The 13,965-nt window shown below is 40.7% G+C and overlaps 1 protein-coding gene across 2 annotated transcripts in view; it reads right to left on the reverse strand.

The window, feature by feature from the left end:
• LOC109316563 overlaps positions 1–13,281 on the reverse strand; it is a 177,891-nt gene extending 164,610 nt beyond the window's left edge. The window contains exon 1 of one of the 2 annotated variants that reach the window (XM_019544755.1): positions 12,917–13,280. In XM_019544755.1, the coding sequence (XP_019400300.1) occupies positions 12,917–13,156 (240 nt within the window). In that variant the 5' untranslated portion in view covers positions 13,157–13,280. Of the gene's footprint in view, positions 1–12,916 lie in introns of both variants that reach the window. The other variant, XM_019544756.1, reaches the window with a different exon arrangement.
• Positions 13,282–13,965: the final 684 nt, after the last annotated feature.

The following is a 13,965-nucleotide window of genomic DNA, read 5'->3' on the forward strand; positions in this document are numbered from 1 at the left end:
CTCCAGCTCTCAAATATGGAGGTGCAGTTTATCTATCCATTGCCAGCTGGGTGTATTTCTGGCAAGAGGCTCAGATCTGTACTTTGCCCATGTCCCACCATAGCTTCCAGGAGGAGTAAGTCAGTCTTGTGGCCTCCCAGCCCCACCAAAAGTGGGCAAAGCAGTCCCAGAAGTAGGAGTCTTGGAGCAGGCTGATGTTGAAGCACCAATAAGGTGCCTGCACACAGTCTCAGCTGCTCAGGCTCAGTTCACAGCAGGCCAGGCTATGATCTGACAGGCCTGAGGGAACAACGTGGCCGCTGCATAGGAGGGGCAGATGGTGCTTGGTGACAGAAAGGTGGTCAAGGCGGGCCAAGGTGAGACCACCAGCGCTCTTCCTGGCCCAGGTGTACTGGCACACATCAGGATGGAAGGCTCTCCAGACATCAGTGAGGTCCACGGTCTCCAGGGCAGTCTGCAGTTTGTGAGCTGACAGCAAGTGAGGTTCAAGCCTCGTGCAGTCAAGCGAGGCATCAATGGTGCAGTTTAAGTCCCTACCTATGAGGAGCTGGTCATCATCCTCACTAGAGTCAGGCAGGAGGATGGCCAAGGTCTTGAAGAAAATGGCCCTCTCCTGGCCACCAGTGGCTGTGTAGACATTGATGAGTAACAGGTGGTGTTGTGCTAGGGTGATGCAGACAGTCACCAGGTAGCCAGGGATGACCTCCTGCTCCACCACCATGTCAAGCTGCAGCTGTGGTGATAGGAGAGTCACGACCCTGGTGCTGAGGTTGGTGCCATGGCTCAGGAACAAGTGCCATTTCACCGGATCTCAACAGCCATTGATGTTAAAAGTGCCAATGGTCATGGCTGCCATGGGTGTGAGTATGGGAGCGGAAGAGTGAGGTAAGGTGTAGGTGGAAGAGTGAGCACCCAAAAGCAGAGCAAGATAGCAGAGACAGGTTGCCCTACTCTACTCCAGGGACCCTTCCAGGCCCCATTCGTCTCTCACCCACTGTGCAAGCTTCTCCAGATGGTAAGCCATCTGTAAGTTGCCTAGACCTTGCTGCATAAGTTTGGCTGCAGCCCTGGCAGCCTTGACAAAAAGCCTAGGGTCTGTGCACCACTGGGTGATGCACCCCGCTACATTCTTCTGTCCTTTAGACCACTAAAGAAAGGCAAGGAGACCCCCGTAGTCAGGGGTGACCCAGTTGGGGTCCACCAATGTGGGCTGGACATTTCCAACAGAAGAACAGTGAGGCCGCACCCCAGGTGGGAGCTCACACAAAAACATGGTGTCTATGCCCTCAATGTCCAATCACAACAGCCTCTTCTCATCGTCCAGGTTGAGGATTGGCTTCAGGACAGCAATCTCTGTCTTCTTGAGAGGGGGAGAGGTTAGTGACCCCTGCTGTCACCTATCTCACCACCTAGTCATCCCTGGCCATGGCCATGTGCAACGGGGTCACCAGTGGGCCAGTTGGAGTGGGATAAGGTTCTCCAGTGACGGCCTCCCCAGTGCCAGCTGAGGACGGCCCCGGCAGGGATGGGGTGTCCTGAGAGGCCCCCTTCATCTTCCCCTCCTTGTTCTTCTTCTTTGGAGGAGTGGCAGGCACCCCCCACTTCATAGGGGACCCTTCATGCACCGCTCCCAGCTCCTCCCCCTCTCCCCCCCAGGGCCAGCCACCTTAGACAAGACTGCAGTGGAGGGAAGCTGGGAGGAGGCCTGAGCTCCGTTGTCTGTCAGGGCCCTGGTGCCACAGTCACCAGCCACGCCAGCCGCCTTGGCCACGGTGGTCAGGGGGCAAGTGAAGGCATCAGCATGACCACATGGTGGGGCCTCTGAACCAGGAAGCGTGGGCCTGGTAGGTAGGACAGACAGGAGAGGGCTGGAGAGCTCTCTCAGTCCAGAGACCCCAGCCCCCTCAGATGGAACAGAGGTGAAAGGAAGTTCAGGAAGAGATCCCAGCCTCACTGGACAGGGCCTGTGCCCCAGAAGTGGGCACCATCCTTCGGCACCGCTGCAGTCACCAATGTTCTGACCGTTTTCCCCAGCAGGCACTGGGTCGCTAGGTAGGAAAAACTACCTCGCTAGAAACACATGGTCTCTCCCAAGGAAAAATAAATCACAAACCTCCACCCATTGAGCATGAGGTTCAAGGAGTGAGGCGGAGAATGGGGGCCCTCCCTGAGGAGCATGAAGACCTGCCTTCGAAAGGACAGGACATGCTTCAGCTTTGGGTCCTTGCTTCCGATCATTAGTCAGCAAAAGGACTTGTAGGAACCCCATAGGGCTTGAGTCCCTTGGCCAGCTCCCAACTGGACAGGTGTCATTGGACAGGCACACTGGAAATCACCACTGTCACCACCTGGGTGTCTAGGGGTATGACAAGATAGTGCATGCCTGAGATGTCCAGGTCTTCCATGCATACCCTGTTGACCAGGGTTGGAGCACTCAGGTAAATCACCGGGACCATGTTAACACAGGCCACCTAACATGCATTATACCATCCCAGGAGGTCAGCTAGGGCACCTGCACAGGCCTTGACCCTCGAGGAGGGAGCAGTATGGACCCTCAAGCCATGGTTAAAGGGGAGGTCTTGAGAGGCATCCCCATGCCAGCTGCCAGGTGTAGGAGCAGCCATTCCTGCTAGGACAGGCTTAACACCAAAAGCTAAAACTAACTAAGGGAATGAAAAAAAAATTTATATATAAACCAGAGAGATACATGTCTGGGAATGTGGCCATAAAAAGCAAAAAGGGAGCAGGGTGAGTTCCCAGAGGGGAGAAAGGAGGAGTGAGAAAGAGAAAGGGAGGGAAGTATGTGAAGGTTGGGGGGGAAAAAGAAATGAAAAAGAGAAAAGTGGGGGGATAAGAGCACCCCTCACAAGGCAGAAGATAAAATAAGGTAACTCCCCATGGCAGAGAATCAAGAGAGAGAGAGAAAGAGAAACAATAAGAGAGAAGCTGCAAAGTAGACAAATGCAACCTGCAAGGAAACCAGAAGTAGAAGGTGGGGGAGACAAAAAACAGAGAAAAAGAAGAAAAAACACTGTGAAAATGCAAGAAAAAAATCAGAAAGGGAGATAAACAGGAGCAAGAGACCTTTAGACAGGTGGGAGTGAGAAAAGAAAAGAGCTAGGAAGCAGGGAGTCTTACACTGAGGATCACCCCACGCAGCTCCAAGCGAGCCCGGTTTGAGGCATCTAAAGTGGAAGGAAGGAAGAAAGGAAGCAAAAATATGATATATAGTTTTAACTTTTACTAGCATGCAACTTTCCAAATTTGCCAAGTCTTTTTGCAGACAGAAGCTTACTTGTGCTTCAAAGCAAAGCACAAAATACTATTCAGTGGATGTGTCTGCTTCGCACTGGAGTTTATTGTTCCGGTTCAGTGTTTACACATGTACCTGGACCACAGCACATTGAACCAGTCTGGCAAAGGGCCCCAAGGGTCAGCCTGACAGTCCAGGGCTGTTCCAACCTGGCTGAATGTGCTACAGAGGAGCTGGCTGGGACACGAGGGTGCTTCAGTGTGGGACTAGCTAGCAGGCAGCATCTACACGTGCGCTGCAGCAGAGTAAATATTCCACTGTAGAATACTGCTTGTATCTGGCAGTACTAGCCTGCAGTGGAGTTAATTAGTTTACTCTGGCCTACTAACGCCGCACGTGTAGACTGATGACACTTTACTGTAGAGCTAATTAGGCAGCTCCACAGTAGGCATGTCATGTATATTCACCCAGAGCTGCTTACATTTAAAGTGTCTAGGGAAGCTGCTGTGTGAAATAAGAGAAAAGAGAATTATTTGATGAAAAAGTACAAACCGCATTTTTAAACATCCTAACAACAATTGCTAATGCTGTTTGATCAACATGAGACACATTTAAAAAAAAACATTAAGACAGGAGCCAAAGTTTCATTTTCAGAAGTGACTTTTGTCACTAAAATGTCTACATCCCGTTGGCTTGGCTAAGTCACTTTTATTTATTCTATTTATTTATTTATTTATTAAGGATTTTGGCTAATTGCCATGCTTCCAAGGATGACATAACACACATACACCCATAATATAAATAAGTTTGAACAAAGTAACTGAACTACAAGTATTATTCTAAAAACAGAGCCCACCAACATCTAAACATTATTAATATAAATATAGTAGTAAATCAAGACATGAATCTATAATATTGTTGTACATAGATCCACAATTGAAACAATTAAATCAAGTCTAATGTTAAAATGTATCACTCATACCAGTAATAAAGGATATTTAACTCTAATCGCCTCAGCCTTGTAAGCGAAAATTGCGAGACAGTTTATTACATTTGGATCTGTTTGTTGTAAAAGCCAGATTAATTTCTCTCTGTTTGAGAAGTGTATCAGTTTCTGCAAGTACAGTAATAAATAGGTTCTCCTTATGTCATTATATGAAGAACATTCTGATACATAGTGGATAGTATCTTGCACAGCTCCTAGACAGACTGGGCAACGTCTTTTAGTCCTTGGAATGGAAAAATTGATGTCCAGCCAGAACAGCTGTGGGCATCTGTTCTGTCCTACATCTAGTTAAAGAGGATTGCCATTTATTAGTGAGTTCCAATTGATCTTTCTCACCCCCAATCTAATTTCCAAAGAGTATATAAAGGGGCAATGCAAGTAGCCCTAGCCACTGCAAAATCATTCTGCCTGGCAATATCTCGTATCTTCTGGAAAACCTGAACCTTTTCTATGGGGGAGAAAGATCTTTCATTATCTTTGAGATAGTATCCCATCCCAGAAAGTGTAAAAGTACAGGGAAAGAAAAGCTAGCCAGGGTGATTGGAGAGGAGGGGGATTATTAATATCTTCTATGTAGCATAATTTAAGCAAATGAGATGGTAAAAGGGGCAGGATTTTAAACCAAAATCCTGCCATTCTAATAATAATATTAGTTAAAATAGAATCCATTCCCATCTCTAAGCTCAGAAAAGAGGCAGGAATCGAGGGAGGAAGAGCCAGAAGAGCCCTAAGAAACTTGTTCTGAGGTATTTCTACATCATTGCTGCCCCCTACTTCAGCGCCATATACGATCTGAGAGGTAACTTTGGCTTTGTATGCTGATATAGGAGCTTGGACTGATCATCCTACTGTGATTTCATAAAATTTCTTCATAGCCACAGCTGACTGGGCTGCCTTAGTTTTCACTGACTGAATATGATGTTTCCATGATGGAGAAGCTGTGACTAAGACACCCAAATATTTATAGGTTATAACAACTTCAAGTTTGGTTTCCTTCATATTCCATGGATATTTCATCACATGGCTTCCCCAATACATTATTTTGGATTTATCATAATTTATCTTTAAGTTATTTTGGCCACAAAGATGCTCAAAAGTTGTAATTGCTCTCTGTAAGCCAACAGGAGTTCTTGACAGTATAACAGTGTCATCTGCATACATTAAAATAGAAATCAGGGTTGCTAATAATTTTGGGGGGTGAAAATGCACATCCTGCATATTTCCAATAATATCATTCATGTAAAGATTAAATAACAAAGGGGACAAAATATATCTTTCTCTAACCCCTTTTTGTATGTGATTTTTTTATGTAAGTTCACCCTCCAAGCCCCACCTAACTTGGACCCATATGTCTTTATAATATTTTATCAATAAATGCAAAAGAGAAAAGTCAATCCCATAATTTATCAATTATTCTCCCAAAGTTTAGTTCTATCTCTACTATCAAAAACACTTGACAAATCTACAAATGCAATATACAATGCTGATTTGCGTATACTTATGTCTCAAAAAATGAAAAATAAATGTGTTATCAATAGTGATATATCCATCCCTAAATCTGGTCTGATGTTCATGTAATATGTTTTCCCCTTTTACCCATGCTATGAGATGATATAACAAATGGCACCCAAAAATTTTAGCTGAAAGGGAGATGAGATTCTGGCTTATCTTTCAAAACTTTCTTGAAAATCAGTACAATAATACTCCCTTTCCAGGAATCTGGGATTTGGCCCAATTCAATTATAGAGTTATACCATTTGTCCAAGATCAGAGTCCACCATTTGATGTTACCAGTGTAAACTTCCACTGGTATTGTATCTGGGCCTGGGGCTTTATTCTTCCATTGTGCTTTGAGGAGACGTGCTATTTGATCCTTTGTTACCCAATCCTTAATTGTATCAGTGTGGGGGGTTATTACCCCCTAAGATTACTATTTATTTGTTCCACAGAGGTAGTAAACCAATTGGAAAAATATTCTGCCCAACTGTCTGTGTTAATATTATTTTCAATGTTATAATTAAAATTAGCTGTTCCTTTTGATACAAGTAGCCAGAAGGTTTTACTGCCATGACACTTTTGAAAATGGGAATTAAGCTCCCATAGCTGTTTTAGAAAATGTTACTACAAGTCTTTATTCCTGAAAGACAACAAGGGAGACAATTTAAACTGGGGTGGGATGCAGCTACCCCTTCAGTGCCAACACCATTCCTGTGCTATAGTTCTTGAGACAGAAAGTCAAGATGCACTGTGTAACAGCAAAGGACTTAGCTAGGCAGAATGTAATCTGATCATGGCAGATTCTTCTCTCTACGCTGGTGAGGAGTATGATGGGGCCTTTAAAAAAACAAAAGGATCAAGACTTCAATTCCGTATCTAGTCCAAGGTAGGTCTTTCCCACAGCATACACTTTGGAAAGTTTCCTGGCCTTCACATGCATTCAATGCAGAGCTGCATTTGCAGTATTTCAAACTACCTTAGAGTAGACCATCTACAAGAAACGATTCATAAAATGCCCGATTTCAATGATGTAAATACTGCAGCATCTGAAGTTAGGCAAATACTGAAACAGATGCACATTTTCCCAAAAACTGCTTTGAAAATTCATATGGGCAGATGGTTATTAGTGGGCTGATTAAGTTGATGCCATCTGAGAATACATATTGCACTGTGACTATCCTCCTACACATATGCATACTTACAATGTTAACTAGAAATATAGTTATGTAACCTAGTGCTGTTTTGCAAAGATTTAGCAAATGTGCAGCTATTCATTTTATTTGTGTTCAGTTTATATTTGACTTTGATCCTCAGCAATTGAAATGTTGGTATATGTTCACAGATGTATGTATAAATACCGATACAGATTTAATCATGTGGACTGCTGTCCTACGCATCAAAAACATGCATCTGCATCAACAGGAGGACATTACACCTCAAAGAGTGTAAGTTGCCTACCCAAATTTGTTCTGTGTACATTGCTAAAATAAACTATCACTAAACAAATGAAACCACACATAACTAGTCCCCGTTCTGTGTTAAGCATAAATTGATAGATAAATTATCTGACACAAATAGAGGTCTCATTTCCTTACTACTGTGAAAAATTCCATCTAAGGGCAAAGCACCTGCAATGTGGAAGCAGTGACAGTTGTTTTATTTTACAAAGGTTCCATCTAATAATGGTTTAGTTGGACTACGATACAGGTAAGATTTCTTTGTAAATTAAAGTAGTATTGTAATCAACAAGAAAAAAAAACACATACTTGAAAGTACCAAGTAACTCAGATATTCATTACTAGCCATTAACCTGATTTTCTAATGAATATGACATTAGGCATTCATTAACAATCATTTGTGTTTATGTGGAACCGTGGCTGTATAATGAACATTGATAAATGAATGGAAGTGAAATGAGGGAATTTTGGACACTTACAAAGCAATTAACTTGTTTGGACTTAATTATATATTGAAAGCTAAATCAAGTACATTTGGAAAGCCACAAGGATATAGCCACAGTCTAAAGGTCCAAAGATACAAAAGAAAAGACAAGAAAAGAAAAGCTTTATTTCTTTTAAAATACCTTATAAGAAAGAGGCAGACATAAGTATGGTATTAATGACAAACAGAGTCCATTTCTAGCAAAAGAAATAGGATTGCAGCCTGCATGCTAATAAAGAACAAAGTTAATGAAAAGCAAAACAACTTAGCCAATAAAAAACCCCTGTAGTTAACAATGAATTGCAAACAGGTGGTGTACTAGGGGGTTAATATTTTTGTTTCTTAAAGAAAGGCTAGCACAAGTGCTCATGTACTTGAACATACGCTAATAAATGAAGCCACCTAGCAAACTAGATGTGAGAAATGAGTGAATATTGAAGCTTGTTTTACAGTTATCAGAGCGCATTCCCTCTAATGAGTTGGTAATATGATCTCCAGTCAGTTCTTGACCACATCATTTCTGCTCACTGTGGCCCCAATTCTGCAAACAGATGCAGTAATATGAACTCTTGCACCTGCAGGGAGGCCCATTAACTTCAATGGAACGCCATACAGACTCAGCGCATTTGTTTGCAGGATCAGTACCTATATTTCAACCATTAACAGTCAGTAATTAGGGGAGGCAAGTGGATCACTACTAGCAAATAATATGACAAGTTTGATTCAGTGGCTACAAGTTTTCTTGGGAGCATATATTCGTTTTCTTTCCCTTTGTCCTTACCCTCTTCCCTTCATCATGTCCCACTCGCACATGATGATCCACTCTTGATATCAAGATGCTTGATAGTGTATGACCACTGAAGCCCTTCACTATTCTGATTGACCACTGGTTCCAGTCCATACGGGCTATTGGAGACATGTCTCTTCTGCCCATTGTAAGGCAGGGCCATCACTAGGGTGCGGCTCTTTGGCTACCATTGCTGATGTAGTTTGCCAGCATCACAGAATGGCCCTTGAACCCACCAGACAGATCATGCAGCCTCTGTCTCTTTTCCTTTCATAAGATCCAAACTGCTCCTCAGTTACATGGTCACTCTCTGACTTCTAACCCACCCACATTGTGCCAGTACCAGTAATCTGACTGCTTCAAATACCCACCCATGCATTTAACAGATAGGAAAGGATTCTCATCGTCATGCCATTAGGCCATTAAGTTTCTCTGCTTAAAGATGCACACAAAAAGTGAACAAGAATTTAGATCAAAAGATGTTTCAATATTTACTCGTAAAACATATCCACTAAACAAGATCCACAGAACAGAGCTCCTTCAAAATAAGATTGTTTTTCAGCTCAGATCAAATGTTTTGCTTCTGAGAATTAACAACAACCTTTGCCAAGGATGTGCACAATTTAAACAGCAATCTAAATTTCTACAGCATACCATAACAAGGAACTTCCCTTAAATAAAAGTTTTACATTGCATAGTTACTATAAAATGTACTTCCATAAACATGTGATTTGGTTATATAGAGAATGCAGTTTCATTTATTATACTATCCAAGATTACAGAATACCTCCAAAAAAGTAAAAGTAGCCTCTTCTGAGATTTATTTTAAAAAACTGGCTTAAATTCTCTGAGTATTGTTTTACTCCCTATTTTTGATACTTCTGCATGATCAAAGAATGCTGTTGGATTTAAAGAAGGAACCTGTACCTCCATAGGAAATCACAAATCCTTAACTAACATATGCTAACTTTTCTTCTGGGAACAAAAGAAAAATCTTTGTTTTCCCTTCACCAGCAAACATCAAGCAATCAAAGAAGAATCTTTTCAGCAACAAATGTTAGCAGGGAACTTCAGTTGTGTTTAATTAAGTTCTTCCGAAAGAAACTGCATGCTGTGGGACTGAAGAGGTTATCAGAGGTCAGATGCCTGCAATGACTTTGTGACCTCAAAAAGGCAAAATAAAAGGTAGTGGTATCCCTGCTGGTAAAATGGGCTTCCACCTTTGTTTCTCTCCCTTTCTGCTTTAATTTAATAGCAATCAGCACAATATGGCTGCTTTTCTTTTAACAATAGGATGGGCAGAAGTTAGATTTACAGCACTGCAAGGGGGAAGATAAGAAACAAGTGAAGCTCACTATGGTTCTTTATCTACAATAGGAACAGCACTTTGATACCCATAAATAACTTACAAATCTACTTAAGATTCATTGTTGTCAAAAGCAGACAGATGTGCACATTTTTTAATTTAGTATTACCTTCTGGAACTTCTCAAATGCACAACTGTTACACAAAATAATTACCTCTAAAATTAATCAGATGTATAAACCAGTGCTGAATAAATCATGCACTGTTAATGTCTCCTAATTGCTTAACACAAAGCTGTTATCACAGTGTGTGTATATACTATACTACACTATACGTTGTACTGATTATCTTAATTTATACATCTATGCAAATATACTATATACTATAGATATATAAATTAAAATAATCAATACAGCATATATAACCATTAATATTCTAAACAAATGCACTGGTAATCTTGGTCTGAGGATCTTTGTACTCATATCATATTCCTCTTAGGGGCACCCAGGTGCATGATGAGAGCAGTTTTTGTCTTAGAATATTTAAATAATAAGTTGTATAATTGCAAAGATTAATACAGCATTATGATTTCAGAGCATCTATTCTTACATTGAAGCCCCAGTAACATACAGAAAGTGTTCATCATTCACGTTTCTATGATTGCCCCAGGAATTTAGTCTTTCTTGTTAGTGCTCTGAAGCTAAAACCGAACTGCTTATCTTCCAGACTTCTTTTAAATGATTTATATTAGAAGAACATCAGGCATGCAGTCATGTATCTATTATTTTCATGAGGAGATATCTTTTCCTTTGCTTAATTATGCTACTTGCTTAATAACTTCTGTGGACTTTTAAAACAATAGTTCACTACTTCACTTGTTACCCATCATGCTTCATCACTTTGACATCATCCCTGCATGGAGTTCCTTTCCACTGGACTTTTCAGTCCTGGAAAATTCACCAACAGCAAACTTGAGACCCACTATAAGGTGAGACAGGAAGGGAAGGAGATTGAAACAGCTCCTTAAGGGGCACTGGCAACAGAAGAAGGAAGCCTGAGTGAATAGTTTACCACATAGCCATAGAGGGTGGAGGGAAATTCTAGCTGTCATGAGAGCCCATGAAGTGTAGTGGCTGAACTATGCCAACCTCTAGGTTACAAGAAAGAGTGAGCAAAAGGGGGTCCTTCCTCTCTCAGGTCTTCAGAAAAAAATTATTAGGATATTAGGGGGGCAAGGGTGGAGCTTTGAAGCAAGTATTTTTCCCACAGTGTCTATTGGAGGAAACTCCTATTAAAATCAATATGAGTTTTGCTAGCACAAGGTGCACAGTATCAAGTGCTTCGAATGGTATATCAAGTTGCATACCTTTTATTTTTAATATTTTGAAAGATAAGAAACATTTTTAATCCTTTAATAAAACTATAGCATTTGATCCAATTCTGTCACAGAATTAAATCACACAAAGTCAGAATTGTTTGATGTCAGTGTACACATCTTGTCTCGGTCATTCATTTAACAATAAAGTAGACAGATAATTAGCTGTGTTAGTCTTAAATCAGGCAGAAGGCAGGGCCTCGTGGTACCCTAGAGACTAACACATTCAGAGGGAGTCTCTAAGGTGCCATTCTGCCCTGCCTTCTGCTTTAGCAATGAAGTGTAAGCACTTCTGCTTGCCAGCTTTAGCCATTAGAAAATACAGCTGCAATTCCAAAAGTAACATGACATAATATTCTCACACAACATTTAAGAAGTGGGCACTTTTACACATGCTCCAATGTATTCTAATCACAATGGTCCAGCATGTTGCAGCATCTCATGTATTCAGCACCCCCACATTACAAAATGACAGCAGGGACACTTTAACAGAAGCTCATATAAGCTTTAGTGAAAGCACCCCTGCCACCATTTTGAAACATGAAACGCTGAATACATGAGATGCTGCGGGCATTTTAATTGCAGTGGCTCCCAAGAGTCACTCTAATTAAAATGCACTCCCCCCCCCCCAGAGCACGTGTATAGCTATCACTTTTAGTAACAAGGGCTCACAGCTCAGTAGAATAAACCCGAAGGCTAAATTAGAAAAAAGAATCTGAAAAAAAAAGTTGCAAAGGACAAAAAGACAAAGTTACTGTCGGGGGGGGGGGAGGGTACCCCCCATTGCAAATAAGCCCTTTCCTCCCTGTGCTTTAAATCTTGTCGTCTTCTGAAACTATAGTCATAAGGATTTAATCAATACTCAGAAAAATTACTTTCTAAAGCAAAACAATCCAAGGTCAACTGAAGATAAAAGCTATCATACAGTCTCTTAGTAATATCTTAATGCCAAGCTTCTTGTTTCACTTCCAGCCAAATCCAAATGACAAGAAAGAGTACAATATTTATTTTCCTTGGTAACATGCTGGGATACCAGAGTGTACACTCTAGCTGACTAGTCTAGTGTGTTTGTCCTCAGCTTGTTCCACATAATTCAGTTAAATACAGACAAGTGCCACATCTGGATTTGTTACCTAGGCAGCAAATAAACGTAGTCTGAAACCTCACAGCCAAACAAGCAGTAGGAAATTTTAACTAGTGACAAGCTATCCATTTATTAAATTCCACTAAAATAAAAACAAATTCAACTTTGCCTCAAATAAAATTAGATTACGTTGGAAAATTTCAACTTAAATTATAAATGTTATATAATGTAATGTTGAATTGAACACTGCTATCTAAATGCAACAATTGGGGAACACTTTAAAAATCTTATCACCATGTTTAAAACAAAACAATCAGCTAAAAGCATCTTCCTAATACCAATTCTATCACACAAGTTAATGCTAGAAGGCAACTGTTGTTCCTATATGTATTGGACAGCATGGTAGGCTTGTTTACAGAAAACATGTCTTCAAAAAGTTAAGCATGACAACAACTACAATCCACTTAAGTCAGAATCTTTGATCAACACTTTACATTGCACTAAATTTCAATATATAGGTTATCAAAAGTAGCTTTTCTGTGTGTTCATAATTAGTACTAGCTTTACATTCAACGCTACTTTCAAGCATTTTACAAATGCTGGCCTTTGTTTTGAATTAACTGACATTATAAGACAGCAAATTAACAAAATATTGGACTTGCACTCACCTTATTAAAAGCAGGGTTCTTTAATGCTAATTGCTTGAAAACATTTTCCTGGGAAGACAAGCAGGGCTGCCATGATGAACGGCTGGTTACTTTTAAAATTTTCTGACTCCCACCAAAATAATTCATCCTTTTTTTTCTCCAGCATATGAAGTCATTGATATATTTTGTGCCAGACTGATTTTTCCAGTTTGGTTGAGGAAACAGAATAGATGACTTTGCCTGTAATTCAAAGTTTTTCATGTTTGCAGCTTCGCTTCAAGACCAAAAGTTCAAAATCTTAGGGAAGAAGCAGAGAGCAGAAAAATAAATGTTAGCTTGAAAATTATCCACACAGTGCCTATGGTAACCAAGCGATTTTTCTCAGGTATTTTCAACAAGAGTATGAGCTCATCCTGTAAATGATAAACTAAAGGAGGAATGTACACGCTTGAGGCCTGAAAAAAGTCAAGGAATGCAGCCACACACATAAGAGCTAGTTGCAAGAAGTCTATAACAACATTAAGAAAACACTAACTTAAGTGTTGCATATTTGTAAAAAAAAGTTGTTCTGTCAGAGGTTTTGTGTTATTATCACTGGTCAAGACTAGAAGACAAAACACTTAAAGATGAAAATTGCAGTGGAATTAATCAAAAGCAACATTAGAAATCTGTCCTTTAGGGCTTTCCACTATTTTTGCTAATTCCTTCAGAACCAAATGGACTTCATAGCCTCTCTCTAAAGAAATTAATCAAACCTAAAACAGAATTCAAGGTTATTGGAGGGGAAGTGGGGGGGTTAATAAAAAAATACAACTCAACATATCTAAAATGACTTCCTGAAGTGATGAACCTGATTCTGTGAGTAAATTCTGCAGCAATAATTATGTACTCAGCAACACTGGCCCCACTTCTGCAAAGACTGCAGACGTGCTCACCTTTAACACTAGCTTCTCCTGGTTGTAATGTTAAGCACATGCATACGCCTTTGCAGGACTGGAGCTGTGAACTTTACAATGCATTTTATTGAAGGGAATATTATTAATGGGTACCAGCTGTATTAAAACAACACT

The sequence above is a fragment of the Crocodylus porosus genome, unplaced genomic scaffold, assembly GCF_001723895.1.
Source record: "Crocodylus porosus isolate Cpor-Errol unplaced genomic scaffold, CroPor_comp1, whole genome shotgun sequence".
NCBI lineage: Eukaryota > Metazoa > Chordata > Crocodylia > Crocodylidae > Crocodylus > Crocodylus porosus.